At 47.1% G+C, this 20,929-nt stretch overlaps 1 protein-coding gene across 10 annotated transcripts in view; it reads left to right on the top strand.

Annotated features, from left to right (window-relative positions):
• The window catches only part of PFKFB4 (6-phosphofructo-2-kinase/fructose-2,6-biphosphatase 4), a 50,741-nt gene that overhangs the window by 11,387 nt on the left and 18,425 nt on the right, over positions 1–20,929 (top strand). For 9 of the 10 annotated variants that reach the window (XR_007514432.1, XR_007514430.1, XR_007514433.1 and 6 more), the window contains exons 4-10: positions 2,574–2,640; positions 5,266–5,340; positions 5,727–5,783; positions 6,585–6,706; positions 8,869–9,076; positions 9,654–9,800; positions 19,850–19,954. Coding sequence is in view for 5 of the 10 variants with exons in the window: in XM_049862597.1 (XP_049718554.1) it covers positions 2,574–2,640; positions 5,266–5,340; positions 5,727–5,783; positions 6,585–6,706; positions 8,869–9,076; positions 9,654–9,800; positions 19,850–19,954 (781 nt within the window). In the remaining 5 variants the exon portion in view is untranslated. The remainder of the gene's footprint in view (positions 1–2,573; positions 2,641–5,265; positions 5,341–5,726; positions 5,784–6,584; positions 6,707–8,868; positions 9,077–9,653; positions 9,801–19,849; positions 19,955–20,929) is intronic. The other variant, XM_049862599.1, reaches the window with a different exon arrangement.

Raw genomic sequence — 20,929 nt, 5'->3', positions numbered from 1 at the left:
TGTATTTGGTTAAGTGCTCAGCTGCTAACCGAGAGGTTGAGGGTTTGAACCCACCAGCCGCTGTATGGAAGAAAGGTGTGACAGCCTGTTTCCAAAAAGATTGCAGCCTTGATAACCTTACTGGGCTGTTCTACCCTGTCGTATAGGGTCACTATGAGTCGGAGTTAACTCGATGGTAGTGGGTTTGGGGTTTGGGTTGGGTTTGTGTGTTTGGAGTGTGCTTGCCATGTGCCTAGCGTGTTCTTGGTGTGTGCAGGGTAGGCCTTGGCTTGGCTTTGAAGTGGCCTCTATGCTGCTGGGTGAGCAGTTCACATTTATGCTCACTTTCATGAGAAGGAAATTTGCATATGATAAACTCTGACTTAGGCTTTCAGCAGAAGAACTGAGCCCTGGCTTGTATCTAAGGAGCTGGGAGCTATACTCTTCTTGGCAAGTGTCAGGTTGGGATCAACTAACTCCTTGCCAACCCAGGGTGCAACAGGCCAGAGGCCACCAGGCTGCCACCAGTCTGCTGCCAGGTCTGAACATAGGCTGCTTGTTCCCTCTCTGGCCACCAGGGGGCAGGAGCTCTCCACTGTGGGGCTTGGCCCCTCAGGGTACTTACTCTCTTGGGTCAATTAGACAATGAGCCTGGACAGGCAGCTGCACCAAGAAAGGGAGATTGACATTCAGACCTCTGTGGCCAAGTTGTAGGTTAAACTCGAGACCAAACTATCTGTAGGTTAAACTGAGCCAGACAAAAGGGAGGGGACTGATAGTTGAACTCCTACAGTGTGCTGGGTGCTTGACACCTGTTGTTACCCTCTCTTCACCTTATTTTATAGATGAGGAAACAGGTTCTGAGAGGCCAAGAGGCTCTCAAGATAACAGTGAACTACTTTGTAGAGCCCAGACTTGAATCCAGGCGTATCTGCCACTAAAAACTCTTCTGTCTTTTTAGTAGGTCGAAAGACAGATCAAATGCAAATTCTAAAGCAACCCCAAGTTGTGGGCACTGCTAAACTAGCTCGTTTGGGCTTGCCTACAGCCTCCATGGTGGGTGATGGTGTCTGTTCTCCCTGATGCTGAGACTGAGGTCACAAAGTGATGGCATTGTCTGCATCACTCAGGGTTTGATTTTGAACCCAGGCCTGTCTGAATCCAAATTGTTTATTGGAAGAGCAAGGGAGTTGGTATTCCCAGGGCCTGCCAGCCATTCTGCTCAGGCTACCCCTGGAAGGTAGAAATATTGAGATTCATTCAGATAGGGAAACTCAGGCTCCCAGAGAGGTTGGGAAGCTGGCCCAGGGTTGTCCAACTTGAGTGGAGGACTCAGCAGCAGAAGCTGGAGGCCTGGCTGTCTACTGGCACACCCTCTGCTCCTAGAAACCCTTCTGCCTGCATCCAAAGCCAGAGTCTGGCCACTGGGCTACAGGGTCATTTCTCATAAACCAGCCCAAAATTTCCCATAAATAATTGGCAAAATAAAAGGATCAAAATTTAAAAAATGGGAAACCAGGAAGAGAGGGCTAACTGCATCTCCCAGATGCCCTATTGCTCACCCAACATTGAGGTCAGTCCCTGATAATAGACACAGTGAAAGGTCTGGAAAAGGGCACGCATAGTCATGCATGCACATGCAAGGGCATGTGTCCAGTATACCATCAGGCATACAGATACTTGTGCACACAATCCCATACCACATGTGAGGGCATGTTCACACATTTGTATACCCCGTGTGCATGTGTGGGCATACATACACATCCCATTTGCATACATGACTGTGCACACATGCTCACAGAGTCCATGTGCACACGTTTGTGCCTACACACTCATACACGTGCAGTCACTTGCAGTCACACCCCCCACACAAGGGCCAGTGGACACACTTACATACATCATACATACACACATGGGTACACATGTGCTCACCCTGTATGCACTAGTATACACTCGAGCACACTCATACATGTTGTATGTTGAGGGTCCCCAAGAACACCTTCAGGTTCAGTGATTTGGTGGGAAGAGCCACAGGACTTAGCGTCAAGTGGGATTCACTGCTTAGATTTATTATAACAAAAGGAAACAAAGCAAAATCAGCAAAGGGAATGGTGCATGGGGTGAAGAAGTCCAGAGAAAACCAGGCTCAAGTGTCCAAGAGTGGTCTCCTCATAGAGTCAGAGTCACACAGGGCTCAATTCCTCCAGCACTGAATGTTGACAACACATGTGAAGTGTCGTCTACTAAGGAAGCTCATTAGAGACTCAGTGCCCAAGATTTTTACTGGGGACTGATCATGTAGGTACTCTCTGCCTAGCATGTACCAAAATTCCAGACACTCAGAAGGAAATCGGCATAAACCACATTGTGCACACATCTAGACACACTGAGCCACTCTTTTATTCAGGGAGAATTTTATATCAGTGTAAGGAACTGTTTACCTTTCAAGTTTCCAAATGCCAGTCAAGAGAAAGGAGAGAAGGGGACCCAGGAGCTGTCCCCTTTCCTGTCTGGGGTAGAACGTGTCCCTGACCCACTGACCTCCTACAGCGAGGGTCGGGTGCTGGGCTGACCCTGTGTTTTCTCTCCTGAAGGCAGTGTGCCCTGGCAGCCCTCTGTGACGTCCGCCGGTTCCTTAGTGAGGAGGGGGGACATGTGGCGGTGAGTGTGACACCCTGGTGACATCTGGGACTGACCCATGGAGCCCACACATGTCTGTCCCTTTGCTCATCAGGCATCTGGACGGCAAGGCAGAGTGTGTGTGTGTGCCCCCGGATACCCCAGATGCCAGCCCTTGGGTGAAAGCCCATGACAGCTATGTAGGAAGAAGCCAGAGGCTGGGTCTGGGCCAGGAATTTCTCTTTGGGCTTGTGGTTGCATTTGACACTGTGTAGTCTTGTCCCACTGAATACTCACATTGTTGGCCACCACAGAAGCCAGGGGTATTGTGTTACCAAAGTCTTTGGCAAAGGTGATTTCTCCTGGTGTGTGGAGAACTCTGTCCAGCATTTACTGGCCGTTCCAGGAACCAGCTGACTCCTGAGTAAGGGAATTCTACCTGTGTGCCAGCACCTCCAGTCAGCTGAAAGGGTGGGAAAAGGCTGGGGCAGCGGTGCTGCAGGCAGGGGCACTACCCCAGCCTTATGCAATCAAACACAGAAGTTGTTCATTCCCTTCCTTTTTTCTCTTGGAGTTGTGGCTCCTGGAGCTCTCAGGCCCCCAGCTCCAGTCTGGATTAGTCGCCCTCTAAATCTGTGGCATAGCTATCACCTGGACATTCCCTTCTCTTCCCTCCCAGTGGAATGCCCTGCTCCTGATCCCACATCTTCCTCTTCCTTGATGAACTGACTTGTTTTGGTGGAGCACATCCTCCAGTAACTTTCTGAGAAAGGTGTGTGGGAGATAAATTGCGTGTCTTTTTTTTTTTAATCCTCCCGTTTGATGGTTGGGTATAGAATTCTTGGCTGGAAGTACATCTTCCTCAAAATCACCATGACATCGCTGTTGTATTCTGGCACTGGCATAGTTGTGAATAAGTCCAGTGCTATTCTGATTTCCTGGCCTTCCTGAAAGCTTCCTTGGGGTAGAGGGGCTTTCTCCTGTCCCTGCCTCTGGGGAGGCTTTTAAGGTCTTCAGAGTGACCCTAAAGGATGTATGCTGAGTCCTGGGTGGGCTCTTTACACTGAGGAACTCTTGTCCTCCAGAACAGGGAAATTGTCATGTATTATTCTTTGATCTATACCCCCCTCATTTTTTCTGACAAGTCATTCCCCATTCCACTCCCACTTTCTGAGCTTCTTTTTCTAGAATTCCTCGTGGTGAATGCTAATTAATCCCTAATTTTATCTTTTTTTTCCCTGCTTATTTTCTGTCTCTCTTATCTTTTTTTTGTTCTACTTTCAGGGAGACTTCGTCAGTATTATCTTGCAAGTGCTCAGTTGAATTGAAAAATTTCTGTGATCTCATTTTTAATTCCCAAAAGTTTGTTTCTTGTTCTCTGAGTTTTAGAACTCTTGTTTCATGGATACTGTATCCTCTTGTATCTCTCGGGATATTAACTGTAAGTTTTTTGACATTTTTTTTCTGTTCTATGTCCTGTCTCCATTTTTTCCCCAAGTTCCTTTTTTCTGTTTGATTGCTTCTGTGCCTGTTTTTCACATTAGAAGTTTTTTTGGAGTCTCAGGTGAACCTTGGCTGGATGCCCTTTCTTAAAAGTGATGTTTTACGAGCTGCTACGTTCTGTATGGGATCCAACTGACAACAGCAACTTGAAAGATTAGCTAGGAACCCTAGGGACAATGAGTTTATGTTAATGAGAGAGGAACAACTCAGAAAAGGAAGATGAGAATGGTTGTACGACTTAAAAATGTAATCAGTGTCACTAAATTATACATGTAGAAACTGTTGAATTGGTATGCACCAATTTTTGTTGTGTGTATTCCCAACAACAAAAACAAATAAAATTTAAGGAAAAAAAAAAAAAAAAGCTGCTGGGTCATGCTGGTGTGTGGGCTCACTGTACTGTATTGTATGTAGGGTGCTTGGGCAAGCCCCAGGTCCTTCACGAGGAGCCCCAGGTTGATCAGTGCCTAGCTGGCTGGGGTGAGGAAGGCCTGGGGCTCCCGCTGCTCTCTGTCGGCCATCCAGCCAGTCCTCCCGTTTCCTCTGCACCCCGTCTCTTTTTTCAGTGGTGCCTGTGCCTCCATTCCCAAGTTTCCTGTTTCTGTGCGAGCGGATGTGCTCTGGTTGGCCTCTGCTGCCTCTGTGAGCATTTGCATTTTGGCTTTCTCCATCCCTCCGAGTCATTCAGCGCACATCTGTCTTGGCAAATTCCAGTGCCGTCTCACGTCTGCTGCCCTCTCCTCTCCTGTTCTCTTCATCTTTATGGGTTTATGCTGTTTCTGTTCCCATTTTACAGGGGTCTCAGAATGGAGTGGAACTAAATGTAGGTTCAGTTCACCATGTTTAGCTAGCTTAGCTGGAACTCCTGGCAGTCAGACCCGAGCTGAGTGCCTGCTGCATGCAGAGCAGTGCTGAGTGCATTCCTCTGTGCCAAGGGTGTGCTCCCCTAGGAATACAGGCACCCACTCCCTCCAGCTTCCTTGGGGCATCCTCGTTCTCAAGCCCAGGCCTTGCAGGTGTGAAGGTGGCTGTCCAGGTGGGTGGCCCAGGTGGCAGCTGGTCCTGGCCAGACAGCCAGTCCTCAGAGATGCCTGTGCTCAGCCCTTCAGTGGCCTCCTACCTTCCCAAGGACCAGAGGCCGACTTAACCCCAGTTTGGTCCTAGGTTTTTGATGCAACAAATACCACCCGAGAACGGAGAGAGACCATCTTTAATTTTGGGGAACAGAATGGTTACAAGGTGAGGCCTCCCCATTTCTCTACTTTGTTTGGGTTATGGACATCCTGTCGGGCCCCCGGGGCTCCTTCCATGGGCCCCTGATGTGAGCAGGGCACCTGGTTGCTGTGTGTGGTTTGGAACAAGAAGGGCTGCTCTTTTCTCTCCAGCTGTGGGCCTTTTGCGGAGGGGGGAGCATATTGAGGGGAGAGTCCTGGATAGGGTGGCACCTGCTTTTTAGCTCTATGCTCCTCAACCTGGTGCCCCCAGAAGAAGGGCCTCCAGGGACCTGGGCTGCTGATCAGCATGGCGCTCAGTGGGGTGGGGAGTTCTGTGGACTTAGGTGCAGAGCCCTAAATGTGTCTGTGCTTCCTTCCCTCCTGCCCATCTTGGTGCTTCTGGGTGGAAAGACGTTTTTTGTTGAGTCCATCTGTGTGGATCCTGAGGTCATAGCTGCCAACATCGTGGTGAGTAGAGTATCTGGTCTTGTCAGGGGCAGTAATCAAACTGAAGTTGGCATGTGACAGTGAGATCCCTCTGCAGGTTGGGGCTGGGGTCTTGGCTGGCCTTCCTTTGGCCTTCTTGAGCCTTGGGGGTGGGGAAGCAGTGTAACTTCAAATGCTGGGCCAGGTGAGTCTAGCTGTTCCGAGGACCCCTTATGTTGAGGGGGTGTGGCAGATGGTTGCCCTCTGTCCTCTTTGCCCTTACCCTGCCGCCCTCCCCATGTAATTCCTGGGTGATGGGAAAGCAGCTTCAGCTCTGTGGTAGGGGTAGTGTTTATATTTTGAGAGAAAGACTCAAGTGTGCTGCACCCTCTACCCCTCCCTGCCCCCCCCCCCCATTTACCCAGGGAACACACATCTCGGTTCAGAGAGATAGTTGAGGTAGGGGAGAGACTTCCAGGCCCCTTGCCTTTCTAGCCTCACCTCCTCCTGTACCACAAAGGTGTGGAGCTCCAACCTCAAGGGGCTCAGTAATACCCTCCTGAACTAGTATGAGAACTTGGACCAGGGAGCCACTGGACTCTTGGAATGAGACCAGCGCCTCTGGAGTTTGCTTCCCTTGGCCTCCAAGGTCCTAGCCTAGCCTCCAGACTAACCCAGCCTTCAGTCCATGACTGATCAGCAGACCCCACCTGGTTTAGGCTTAGGCCCCCTGTGCTGGCCTGGCCTCCACACCGTCCCCTCCTGCCTGGCATTCTCTGTGGCTCCTGGTCCTTTCTGGCCTCCAGCCCTGATATGTCCTTGCTGTGTGTCTGGCTCTGGCAGCAAGTGAAGCTGGGCAGCCCTGACTATGTCGACCGTGACAGTGACGAGGCCACGGAGGATTTTATGCGGCGCATCGAGTGCTATGAGAACTCGTATGAGTCGCTGGATGAGGACCTGGACAGGTGAGTGAGGACAGCACGATGTCCTGCAGCTGTGAGGGGCTCGTCTGCCTCCTTTGGCTTCCCAGGCTTGCCCTGCTCTCTGTGGCACCCCTAGGCCTGGTCAGATCAGAAGCCCTGAAGCTCTGAAAAGTCCACAGTGAGGTTTTAGCACCTGCCTTGATGCAGCTTGTGGTGGCAGCTGGGAGGGTCACTCCAAAAGGTAGAGATGGTCTGGCGTTTTTTGTTGCTTTCCTTGGGACAGAAATTGTGAGCCAGCAATGACTTGCAGAACCTCTACTACCCCACCTGGAACTCTGTGACTCAGGATTTTCTGCTATTCCATCATAAAATCAAGGCCAATTTCTACACAGAGGGTCTTCCCACAAGGCATTTGCAAAATTCTGTGCTTTTCTTTAAATGTGCAGCCTGCTATTTGGAAAGCGGTGCTCAGATCTTGCCTCTGAACAGCTGGCAGTGGTCCATGCTTGCTGGTTCCGTCTGTTCCCTCTGGGTGGAGGATCAAGCAGGAGTGAGTGTGAGGGGTTTCTTTAGGCCCAGAAGGAGCATCAGTTGAGGGTCTTACAGCAGGCACTGGTAGACTTGCCTGTGAAGGGTCAGGTAGTAAATATTTAAGGCAACCATAGGGTCTCAGTTGCAACTACTTAACTCAGCCAATTTAGTGAGGAACAGACGATATGTAAATAAATGAGCATGGCTGTGTTCCAAAAAACCTATTTATAAAAACAGACTGTGGGCTGAATTTGACTTGTGGGCCATAGTTTACTAACTTGTATTTTACAAGATAAATAGGCCAGTGGTTAAGTAAATAAAAGTGTGGCCCCTTGGTACAATATTACACAGTCGTGACAAATCGTCACGGAGAGACACAGGTGAGTGTATGTTATACAACAGTAAGTGAAAAGGCTGGGATATAAATTCATGCTTGGGTCATTTGTAATTACATAAAAATATGTAATGCATCTGAACCAAGGAAAACAAGTGATTGTTGGACGGATGGTTTTTGGGGGTGTTTACAGAATAGTCCCTGAACTGGCCATAAACTTCCCCTCCAGCTGGACTCCAAGCCAGCCTAGGCTGGTCTGGGGCCAGATGGTGCTTGCAGCCTGGGCCTCCCTGTGGCTTTGGTGTTTTCCCTAGTCTCCACAGCACACGATTTCTTCCCCTAGTTCTGTGACGTGACCTCATTAACCAAAGCCCAAACTCGTTGCCTTTGAGCCGCTTTTGATGCCTGGTGACCCTATGTGTTGGGAGGGGTTATCTGAAGTGGCTCCTGTTGGCTGTGTCAGTAAACATCTCTCCTGGTTTATTGGTGGGTGAGAACAGCAGTGGTAAACCAAAGTCCAGCAGTCCAGATAGTGAGAATGCAGACGACAGGAGGGCTCCAAGGCTGAGCCAGAGCCTGATGCCTGGGAAGCCCTACCTTTTCCTCTGGCTCCCCTCCCAAACATAAGCAGATAAGAGTGTTCTCCAAGCTGCAGTGTGGCACATGTCCAAAGTGGGAGGCGGCAGCTGAGCTAGGTTTATCGGCTGCTGCCCCCAGTGCCATCCTCCTGTGCGTCTTGTCCTGTCCATCTGTCATCCGATGTGGGGCGTGGTAGTTGCTCTGCACACATAGATGACCTGGACTGGGTTCTCGGGAGAGGGCCACTGGGGGAAATGAAGGTCAGGTCCGTGGACAACTGACCAGGAAGGCTGGGGAAGTGGAGCATTTGTCAATCCTGGAGAAAACTGTCTCTCGGTTCAACTTACAGACAGTGCGTTGAGAGCTCAGAAGTAGGTGAGAAGGGGCCTGGGGGCTGCATGAGCAGTGGGGAAGTGATGATGTGGTCTGACTGACCCACCACTGTGGATGTTACCTTCTGGAAGCATGATTGTGATGCATGGTGATGCTTGAGCACCTCTCATAGGGTTTGTGTGTGTCACACGTGTCGTGTTGCTCCTGCCTCACACCCCCCACCCCACTCACTCACACGCACACACACACACACACCAGCTAATGGGCCTGTGTGCTGTGATCTCAAGCCTGATGGTCTGAGATGCAGGTTCTGCAGGCATGGAAGTGTGTGTGCACAGAGCACTCTGGTTCCTGGAGCTGGACAGATGTGCCCTCTGTGGGATCCTGGCCACACTCCCAGGCCTCGCTCTACCTTCTCTCTGCAAAGGGATCTGTCCTACATCAAGATCATGGACGTGGGGCAGAGTTATGTGGTGAACCGTGTGGCTGACCACATCCAGAGCCGCATCGTGTACTACCTCATGAACATCCATGTGACCCCCCGCTCCATCTATCTCTGCCGGCATGGGGAGAGTGAGCTCAACCTCAAGGGCAGGATCGGCGGGGACACGGGACTATCCCCCCGGGGCAGAGAGGTCAGTGTGTGGGGTGGGGAGGGGACATTGGTATCTCTGGGTAGCTGTGTGCGTGGGTATACATACACTGGGCTCCAGCTTTCATAGCTAATGTGCAACCCCACAATGCTCGGTGGTCAGGTAGATGACCTTCATTCAGTTTAGAATGTTTCCATCACACAGGGAGGCAGTCACCAAACACCAGGCAAATGCCTGGACCTCTGGCCTCCATGTGAGCTGTCGCTGCTGACTGAGCCCCTCGGAGAGGCTTGCCACCCTAGGAGAGACCCAAGTCCCCACAGGACAACTGGTGGTTGTGCCACAGCCAGGGGAGATATTGAGGCCTCAGTGGGGAGGTCAAGCAGCCTAGGGCACATGGCACAATGTGGGTAGAGGACGTGATGAGCCACAGAGGAGAGCCTGGGAAGATGCACAGTACAGCACCTGTGGGTGTTTGTGTCATTAAGAAGTTAGTTCGTGTTTTTCAGCAAACTTGTATTCTCTGAGACTGGTATGACCCTGTGGATCCCATGGCTGTGGGGTCCTTGGAGGACAGCTCAGGACCCATGGATCTGAATTTGCTTGTGGTATGTTTCAGTTTGCCAAGAGTCTGGCCCAGTTCATCAGTGACCAGAACATCAAGGACCTGAAGGTCTGGACAAGCCAGATGAAGAGGACTATCCAGACGGCTGAGGCTCTGGGCGTACCCTATGAGCAGTGGAAGGTCCTCAATGAGATAGATGCGGTAACTGCCATCCCTCCTCTCCTTTCTTTCTCATTTAAGTCTCTAGATCATCAGATTGATTTTGATGTTCTGACATAAGCTTTAAATCTGATCTTTTCCCAGTTAACTCATTTTGTTATATCCTTCTATCCATCCTTTCCCTGTTGATTTATTTTCTCTACTTCTGTAAAGCTCATACATATAATTTATGTATCTGTTTATATCCCAGTATCACACTGTTTTAATTATGGCAGTTTTTTGCTGTGTTTATTGGCCATTTGGACATCTTTTGCGAGTCCTTTTGCTCTTTTTTTTTTTTTTTAATTGGATTGTCTGCCTTATTGATTTTTAGGAGTTTTTTTTATATGTTCTGGATAAGATGCATACATGGTAATTTTTTGTTTATTGCTGGACATTTTGTATCAATAATTGTAGGTCTAGTTTGAGGCTCTGGTTAACATTATCTTCCTCCAGAGGGGATTCACTTTTCTTCTGGCAACCAGCTAGAGGGTGAATCACCTTAAAATAGTAAGGGATCAGTCTGATTCAAAGGTGGGTTTTGATCTTTGTGGAGGCTACTCAATTTTCAGTTGATCATTCTCCTAGGGAGTAGCCTTTAAAGTTTTGAGTGAAAACCTGTGGGCCCTGTACTTCTGTCAAAACTGCTGACAGCTCTGCCAGGCTTCTGCCCACTCAGTCCCACTATCTGCTTGACTTCTCAGCCTTTTACCTGCCACCTTTGAATCTGCAAAACCTCAAAGGGAAAGGTGATACCATATATCAAGTTCACTCTTTGGGCTTCCTTTTCCTCCAAGATCTTGGCTTCTTAAGTACTCTCTGTCTTGGTAGCTCTCTGATGACATCAAACAGATTCAAAAAAATATTCTGCCTAGCTTTTCTGGTTGCTCTTATTGGAGGGTTGGTCTGAAACAAGATAGCCCACCGTTGCCTAAAGTGGAAGTCTCTAATGGGATCAGATTTGAATCTTAGAAAGAGCACCCCAACTGGGCTTGAAAATGGTTGTGCTGGGTTGAGATGGGGAGATGAGTTGGAGAAAGGAGATTAGTTAGAGGGTGTTTGCAGTGGTCTGGTGAAGTTGATGACATCTCAAACATGGGTGGTGGCGGTGGGAGGGAGAGGAGTGGGTTGATTTGAGGAACGTTTATTCATTCAGCATTTACGTGAGCCTACCCAGTGCTAGGAACTGTGCCAGGAACTGGGGACTGAGATACTGGTGGTGACTGGCTGTGGGGATGAAAAGGAGGGAAGCATCCAGGATGACTGGGATGGGATCCTGGGGTGAGGAGGGTGGAGCACTCACATCAGGGCCGGAACTATGTCTGCTTTATTCACCACATGGTAGGTGCTCAATAAATATATGCTGGATGAAGGGAAGAAGTTCCCAGGAGATGTTCAAGAGCAGATACCCAGGAGACAATCTGATCTCTGAAGTTGGGGCTTGGGCATCCCTCCACAGACACGGTACTTGAGACAATGGGAATGAATGAGGTGGCTGAGGGAGGAGAGGTGGGGCTCAGGACAGAGCCCTGGGGAGCCCCAGCATTTAAAGGCCTACAGAGAAGGCCATATGTAGTTGGGTATCCAATGAGGTGGAAGTGAAACAGGTGAGTGGGAGTCATGAAAATCAAGGCAGATTGCACAGGGTGAGGAGTGAGACCAAGCTCCAAACTGACCATTGGAGTGTCATGACAAGGTCACTGGGGCTCTTGACCTGAGCCTGGTGGGACTGATGTCCAATAGGAGTGGGCAGAGGAGTGAGTGGGAGCAAGGGGGCTCAGAGTCTAGGGAGACTTGACCCTGTGGTTACACTTGGCCATGTACTGATGGTGAGAGGCTGGTAGAAAGGGAGAGAGCTAGGGTATAGGAGCCAGCCATACCATTGGGTGAGGCTCTGAGAGGTGGCAGAGGCCCAGATTTCAGGGCATCAGGAGGGGAGATGGTTGCAGGTAGACATGGAGAATCATGTCTGGTGTCTTTTTCCTCAGAATCTCATGGAGGTTTTTGCTTGAGGGTGAGAGGAAGAAGTTTCAAATGGAAGGTAGCTGAGGGGGTTGCGATGCCTGGCTGGAGACCAGAAGTCCACTGGGGCAACTTTGTCTGTGCCCCAGGCGTTACTTGTCCTCTAGCCCCCAGCAGATTGGATGCAGCCATGGAAAAGAGATTGTTCATTCAACTTGAGGTCATCTTGTCTGTGTAGATATGATGGAAGCGTGGTGGGACAGGGGAGATGAGGAGTTGGGAGGAGTTTAATGCTGGCTGGGGTATACCACACATATCCTGTTGGGAGTGGAAGAGTTGTCCATGGCATTGTGAAATGGAAGGAGTGTCGGGGGGCAGCATCAGTGGAGGCAACCAGGCCAAGGGAGGGGACGATTAACAAAGGAGGCAGCTCCAGAGGGCCCAGCAGCAGATTTGGCTACTTGGCCACATGGAGGAAGACTCCTTGTAGTTTCTCTGCATAAGGTCTTGTCTCTCCCCGACTCCCTGCTTGGTTACTGTTGGTCCACAGAAAAGCCATCGCCAAATATTTGTTTCGTCATTTTTCCAGTTGATTCTCTTGAATTTTCTTTTTTTATATAATTTATTTTACTTTTAGTTGTTGTTGAGTATATACACAGCAAAACATACACTGATTCAACAGCTTCTACATGTACAATTCAGTGACATTGGTTACATTCTTCAAGTTGTACAACCATTCTCACCCTCCTTTTTTGAGCTTTCCCTCCCCATTTAACCTAAACTCACTGCCCCCTTAGGTTCCTATGTAATCTTTCAAGTTGCTATTGTCAGTTTGATCCCATATAGATAGTTCTTAAAAGAGCACGATGCTCAAGGCAGATATTCTTCACTAGTTTAAGTTAAACTGCTGTTTGGTTTTTAAGAAGACTTCAGGCGGTATTTTTGGTTTAAGGCTGTAGTTTCAGGGGCTCATCCACCCTCCATGGCTCCAGAAAGTCTGGAGTCCATGAGAATTTGAAATTATGTTCTGCATTTTCCCCCTTTTGATCAGAATTCTTCTATAGAATCTTTGATCAAAATGTTCAGTAGTGGTAGCGGGGCACCATCCAGTGTTTCTGGTCTCATGGCAAAGGAGGCAGATGCTCATGGAGGAAATTAGCCACACATTTCATTTCCTTCTCCTATTCCTGACTCCCCTTCTTCCACGATTGCTCCAGGTGAAATTGCTCCAGGTGAATAGAGACCAATCATCGTGCCTTGGATGGCTGCTTGCAAACTTTTAAGACCCCAGACACTATGCAGCAAACTAGGAGGTAGAACAGAAGCGCTAAACACGTTATGAGGCCAATTAACTGGAGTTTCCCGTGAAACCATGACCCTAAACCTCCAAATCAGGGAGCCAAGTCCCAGGAGGTGTTTGGTTGTACATAAGCAGCCCCAGCAGCTGCTCTTTTTTTGTTGTTGTTGTAAGTCTATCACACAACCTTTGCCAATTCAGCTTTTTACAGATACACAACTTATTGAAAGCACTTACAATAACTGGCTGTGCAACCCTACCCTTAATCAGTGTGATTTTTTTCATCACTGTAAACCAAAACTTAGTATTCCATAAGCAATAACCCCCGCTTCCTTCTCCTTCCTGCCCCTGGTAACCACTAATAAACTTTGGTCTCTATACATTTGCTTTTTCTTGTCTTTTTATATAAGTGAGGTTATGTAATATTTGTCATCTTGTGATTAACTTACCTCACTTGCATTATGTCTCAAGCTCCATCCATATTGTAGCATGTATCGAGACTTCATTTCTCCTACTGGCTGAGTAGTATTCCATTGTGTGTATGTACCACATTTTGTTTATCGTACCACATTTTGTTTATCCACTCATCGATTTGTAGGCGTTTAGGTTATTTCTACCTTCTGGCTATTGTGAATAGTGCTGCAGTGAACATTGGTGTACAAGTCTCTGTTTGAGTCTCTGCTTTCAAGTTTTTTGGATATATACCTAGGAGTGGAATTGCTGGGTCATATGTTAGTTCTATTTCTAGTTTTTTGAGGAACCTCCACTTTGTTTTTTATGCTGGCTCTACTGTTTTGCATTCCCACCAGTGATAGGTAAGAGTTCCAGTTTCTCCACATCCTTGCCAACGTTTGTTATTTTCTTTTTCTTAATCTTAGCCATCCAAGTGGGGGTGAAATAGTATCTCATTGTAGATTTGATTTGCGTCCCTCTGATGGCTAATGACACTGAGCGTCTTTCCATGTGTTTCCTGGCCGTTTGAATGTTCTCTTTGGTGAAATGTCTATTCAAGTTCTTTGCTTATTTTATGATTGGGTTATTTGTCTTTTTGTTGTAAAGTTGTCAAAGTTTTATGTGTATGTTGGTTGTTAGATTCTTATCAAATATATGGCTTCGAAAGATACTCTTCGAGTTTGTAGCTTGTCTTTTAACTTTTTCGGTAAAGTCTTTTGGTGAACAAAAGTTTTTGATTTTTATGAGTTCCCATTTATTTGTTTTATATTTTGTTGTTTGTGCATTTGTTATATTATCTAATAAATGAAAGCTTTGAAACAATAGATTGTCAGGAAGGATCAGTCCCTGGAGAAGGACATCATGCTTGGTAAAGTACAGGGTCAGTGGAAAAGAAGAAGACCCTGAACAAGGTTGATTGGCACGGTGGCTGCAACAATGGGCTCAAGTATAACGACGATTGTAAGGATGGCACAGGACCGGGCAATTTTTCTTTCTGTTGTGCATAGGATTCACTATGAGTCAGAACCGACTTGACGGCACCTAACAATAACAACAATTCATTGTTGAAAGCTAGGCCCGAGGGCACTGTCCCTGAATTTTCTTCTAAGAATTTTACGATTTTAGTTTGCACATTTAGGCCACTAATCCATTTCGAATTTGTTTTTGTGTATAGTGTGAGGCATGGATCCTGTTTCATTGTTTTGCTTGTGTAAATTCAATTTTCCCAACACCATTTATTGAAGAGACTTTTCCTTCCCCATTGAATAGACTTAACACCCTCATCAAGAATAAGTTGGCCTTAGATACGTGGGTTTATTCTGGATTCACAATTCTATTCCATTGGTCTATGTGTCTATTGTTATACCGGTACCAGGCTATTTTAATTTCTGCTGTGCAGTAGGTTTTAAAATCAGGAGGTGCGAGTCCTCCTACTTTGTTCTTCCCTTTCAAAATTTCTTTAGCTATTTTGGGCCTCTTGCCTTTCCATATAAAGTTGAGGATTGGTTTTTCCATATCTGTAAAGAAGGCTTGTGGAATTTTGATTGGGATTGCATTGAATCTGTATATTGCTTTGGGTAGTATTGATGTTTTTAATGATATTAAGTTTTCTAATCTATGAATATGGGACAACTTTCCACTTATTTAAGTCTTCTTTAATCTCTTCCAGCAGTGTTTTATAATTTTCGTTGAATAAATTCCTTATCTCTCTCATTAAATTTATTCCTAGGTATTTTATTCTCTTAGATGGAATTGTTCCCTAATTTCCCTTTCCCTCTTGGGTTTCCTTGATGAGCTGTCATATCCTCAGAAATAAGGATATTCTGATTTTTACCTTCTCAATGTACATACCTTGTGTTTCTGTTTCATATTGCATTGGCAGTAACAAGGGATGGACAAGTTGGGTGTACTTGTTTTATCGTTTTTACTGGGCCTACCTCTTGGGATACTGTCCTTTGGAATGATGATAGTACTAAGCTGATCTAGTTCCTGTTTTGTCTTTTTAACTTTATTATAGAAAATTATTAATTATGTAGAAAACTAAAGAGAATATTATAGTGAATCCCAATCTACCCAGTATCAGCTTTAGTAATGATCAACAAATGGTCAGTATTGATTCAGTGTCTTAGTTATCTAGGGCATCTATAACAGAAATACCACAAGTGGGTGGCTTTAAGAAACAGAAATTTTTTTTCTTGTAGTCTGGAGGCTAGAAGTTCAAATTCAGTGCACTGGCTCTAGGGGAAGGCTTTCTCTCTCTGTTGGCTCTAGGAGAAGGTCCTTGTCTCCTCAGCTTATTTCCTAGTTCCTTGGAGATCTCCACGTAGTTTGGCATCAATCCTTCCCCATGTCTGCTTTGCTTGCCTGCTTGTTTAATCTCTTTTATATCTCAAAACAGATTGATTCAAGGTATACGCTACACTAATCCTGCCTTATTAACATAACAGAGACAACCTATTCCCTAATGGGATTATAACCACAGGCATAGAGGTTAGGATTTGCAACACATGTTTTTTGGAGACATAATTTAATCCATACATTCCACCCCTTGGCCCCCCAAAATTCATGTCCTTCCCACATGCAAAACACATTCACCCTATCACATCATACCAAAAGTCTTAAATCAACTCCAAGTCCAATATCTCATCTTCTGAATATTTTAAATCAAATATGGGTGAGACTTTAGACATACTCCATCCTGGGGCAAAATTCCTCTTCATCTGTGAACCTGTGAAATCTAGACTACAAGTTATCTGTTTCCAGAATACAGTGGTAGAACAGGCACAAGGTAGACATTTCCATTACAGATGGGAGAAATTGGAGTTAAAGAAGGAATAACGAGCACCAAGCAAGTCCAGAATTCATCAGAACAAACTACATTAGCTCTCAAGTCTTGAAAATAATGCTCTGTTCTTTGGGACCATTTGGACAATAGCCCTGTCTTCTAGACTCTGAGTATTGGCCATTCTCTGTGGTTTGTGGGTAGAGGCCCCTCTGCCCTGGGCTTCAGCTCCGCCTTCCAAGCCCACTGGGATGGCAACTCTGCTCTTTCAGCTTTGGAAAGCCGCATTCTCCTAGTCCATCTGACTGATGACCCCACTCCTTCAGCCCCGGCAGGTCCCAGTCTTCTGTCCCTTGGGCACGGCAACCCCACTCCCTCAGTTTTGGGTGGTGGCCCCATCCTCTTGACCCAGCTGAATGGCAGCCCCACATTCCAGAAACGATTTGGTGAAGATCTGACTCTTTGAAACCTAACAGGCTGTGTCTCTACCCTTTGACACCCCAGAGGCCATGGCCTCACCCTTTGAGACCCAGAGGTCACGACCCCACCCTTTGAGTCCGAGGCAGGTCTGCTCCCCATGCTCCTTCCAACAGTTTTGCTCATCTCCAAGAAGCTCCAGGGATGGTCCTTTCCTTCTCTTGGAGGACAACAGATGTAGCTCCTTTGGCCTGTTTCCTTCCTGGAGAATTCTAAGAGTCAGGCATTGTTCTCTTCTTCTGTTCTTTGTCCTCTTCAGTTGAAACTGATGGGTTTTCTGCTGTGGTAGTTGGTTAGCTCCATCAGTCACAGCCTTAATCTCTTTAACAAAAAGTTGTGTAGCCATGTCCTTGCTGAACATTCTAGAACATGTGTCGTTAGTTTGCATAAGAGAACTTTCTAAATCTTTTAAGTTCTGCTTTCATTTTGCACAGTTCATTTTTAAGCCCATCTGTTTTCTCTCACATTTTACTGTAAGGGGCATGGAGAAACCAAGTGGCCCCTTAAAGATCTTGCTTAGAAATCTCATCATCCAGATAAATCCAAGTTCATCACTTACAAATTATACCTTCCACCAAACATTTGAACATAATTCAGTCAAGTTCTTTGCCAGTGCATAAAAATTATTGCCCTTCCTCCATTGTCCAATCACGTGTTTGTCATTTCGTTTTAAAACCTTACCAGAGGCACATTTAACATCTACATTTCTAGCAGCATTCTTTTGCTGGGGTCATATGTATTCTCTAAGATGATAGACTTCCTCTGAGGCTGACCTCACTTCCTTCTGAGCCCTTGCTGGAATTGCCTTTGACATCCATAATTCTACCAACAGTCTCTTCAGGGCAATCTAGGCTTTTGCTATTAAAAATTTGCTATTAGGCACCTTAAAACTCTTCCAGCCTCTACCCATTACCCACTTCCAAAACCGTTTCCACACTTTAGGCATCTGTTAGAGCAGCACCCCACTCTTCTGGTACCAAATTCTTGGTTATCTAGTGCTGCTGTAACAGAAATACCACAAGTGGGTGGCTTTAACAAACAGAAATTTATTTTCTTGTAGTCTGGAGGCTAGAAGTTCAAATTCAGTGCACTGGCTCTAGGGAAAGGCTTTCTCTCTCTTGGTGCCTCAGCTTAGTTCCTTGGAGATCTCCCTGTAGCTTGGCATTCATCTTCTGCCATGTCTGCTTTGCTTGCTTGCTTGTTTAATCTCTTTTATAGCTCAAAGGATTGACTCAAGATAAACCAAACACTAATCCTGCCTTATTAACATAACAAAGATAAACCATTCCCATATTGGGTTATAACCACAGGCATAGAGGTTAGGATTTACAACACGTATTTTTGGGGAATACAGTTCAATCCATAACTCTACACCCCCTCCCCTTCTTCCTCCCCACTGGGTTATTTTAAAGGAAATCTCAGACATAATATTTCATTTCAGTATGTGTCTCTGAAAGTAAGTTAAAGATTCTTTTTTTATTAACTTAACCATAATATCAATGCTTTGTAGAAGAAAACCTAGAACAAAGGCAGAGACCAGCAGTTTTTTTTTTTATTAACTTTTATTAAGCTTCAAGTGAATGTTTACAAATCCAATCAGTCTGTCACATATAAGTTTACAGACATCTTACTCCGTACTCCCACCTGCTCTTCCCCTATTGAGTCAGCCCTTTCAGTCTCTCCTTTCGTGACAATTTTGCCAGCTTCCCTCTCTCTCTATCCTCCCATCCCCCCTCTAGACAAGAGCTGCCAACACACTCTCAAGTGTCCACCTGATATAATTAGCTCACTCTTCATCAGCATCTCTCTCCCACCCGCTGACCAGTCCCTTTCATGTCTGATGAGTTGTCTTCGGGGATGGTTCCTGTCCTGTGCTGACAGAAGGTCTGGGGAGCATAGCCGCCGGGATTCCTCCAGTCTCAGTCAGACCATTTAGTATGGTCTTTTTATGAGAATTTGGGGTCTGTATCCCACTGATCTCCTGTTCCCTCAGGAGTTCTCTGTTGTGCTCCCTGTCAGGGCAGTCATCGATTGTGGCCGGGCACCAACTAGTTCTTCTGGTCTCAGGATGATGTAGGTCTCTGGTTCATGTGGCCCTTTCTGTCTCTTGGGCTCCTAGTTGTCATGTGACCTTGGTGTTCTTCATTTTCCTTTGCTCCAGGTGGGTTGAGACCAATTGATGCATCTTAGATGGCCGCTTGTTAGCATTTAAGACCCCAGACGCCACATTTCAAAGTGGGTTGCAGAATGTTTTCATAATAGAATTATTTTGCCAGTTGACTTAGAAGTCCCCTCAAACCATGTTCCCGAGACCCCCACCGCTGCTCTGGACCAGCAGTTTTTTATTAAGGGCATTTTATTGCTTCTTCCTCTCCTGGCCGTGTCCTCTCTGCTGGCTCTTGGTTTGAACCAGAAAAGATGGACACTGGTCAGTTCAGGCATCTTTCAGGGCTCCTTGGCAGAGGATTGAATTGGGGGATTGGGGTTGTCATTCTCCACAGGCTCTTGGGAGGTGGTCAATCATGCCACTCATAAGGTGGGCTCGGTCAGGGGTGGTCATGGCTAATGAAATGATGGCCCAGCTCACTCTAAGCCTCTCCAGGCCCTTAAGTGACACATAGTGTTTTCAACCAGCATTCTTCTCTGCTCTTTTGTAATGGCATTTGTAGAAGAGAATCTGTGTTCTATGTGTGTGTATATTCCAAATGACACAGTGGTGTCTTCTTGCTTTATAGTTTGTACAACAGTCCATGCTTAGAAGTGATATTTCCACAGCACAGAAAAGGCACATAGTTAACATTTCTGTGTTTATCTTTGTGGCATAAACCAAATGGACGGATGAATGGTTAGATGGTTGGATGAATGGGTGGGCAAAACTGATGTGGTAGCTTTTTACAAATGAGGTAGCTGCTCCATGCCCAGTGTTCCCAGAAGGGCTGCTGTCTCCAGACAGATCCTAAGCTCTAGGCTGGGAGGGTCCCCTTTGTCCAGGAAGTGTTTCCTAAACCTGGAACCCCACCTACCCACCCACAGAGTTGGTCTCTCTGGCCTGGAAGGTATGATGAATTGGTGTCTCCCCAGGGCGTCTGTGAGGAAATGACCTACGAGGAGATTCAGGACCATTATCCACTGGAGTTTGCCCTGCGGGACCAGGACAAGTACCGGTACCGGTACCCCAAGGGGGAGGTAAGTAGGGTTCTGAGATTTAGGACCAGCTGCCTGCTGCCTGCCTGGAAGTGCTGCCTGAGGCTGAGGGCCCCATGGGGCTCTGCCAAGGCTACGTGGGCAGCAGAAGGAGTCTGGCCTCAGAGGCAGGCCAGCCTGGGTGTGTTTCAGCTCCGCCACACCCAGCTGAATGACCCAGGCCACAGGCCTCTCCTTGGGTGGTAGGTGTACAGTGCTGCATACGACTCCCAACCCTGAGACCCATCGGATCCCTGCTCCCCATCAATGCCTTCCTCCTTCCCAAGGGTGGCATTTGTGAAGGGCCAGGGTCTGAGCTGAGGGTCCTGGCTCTGCGTGGCTTACCTTTCCTAGGACACCCATAGATGGCTCACAGCTTCCTGGCACCCGCAGGCCAGCTCCTTTCCTAAGAAGTTGTCAGCCCTTCATGGAGGGCTCAAGTGGTCGGGGAGTCGGGGACACTGTGCCCAGTCTGAGCCTTGGCTCTTACCTCACCCACATCTCTGTCCTGAGCTTTGACTTTCTCCTGATGCTTCCTCTTGTCGCAGGGTGATCCTGTCCTCCTTTTGCTTCAGGCATTACCCCCAGCCCTGAGTCCAGGCCCAAGGAGACCTTCCGCAGATTAGTCATGGCCACCACAAGCCACCCATACTTTTCACTTTCCCTCAGACTCCCTCGTCAGGCCAGGCTCCTGCATCTACCCCTACTTCCGGGAGGTAGCCTGGGGCAGTAGCCGAATAAAAATGCCCTCCATAGACTCGTGTACGCACATACACACGCAGACGTACTGCCACACAGACACTAGTCTCACAGGCACCTTTTTTGAACTCTTCCCTGGCAATGAGCCTTGGGTAACATGAATTATTTCCCCACATCATGCTATGAGGTAAACAGAGTTCAGATTTAGAACTAACCCAGATAAAAGTAAACAGAAACAAAGCAGCTGGCTATTCAAACTTGAGGATACAAGGAAAAAAA

The sequence above is a fragment of the Elephas maximus genome, chromosome 20 (assembly GCF_024166365.1).
Source record: "Elephas maximus indicus isolate mEleMax1 chromosome 20, mEleMax1 primary haplotype, whole genome shotgun sequence".
NCBI lineage: Eukaryota > Metazoa > Chordata > Mammalia > Proboscidea > Elephantidae > Elephas > Elephas maximus.
This window is presented reverse-complemented; position numbering and strand designations above follow the sequence as displayed.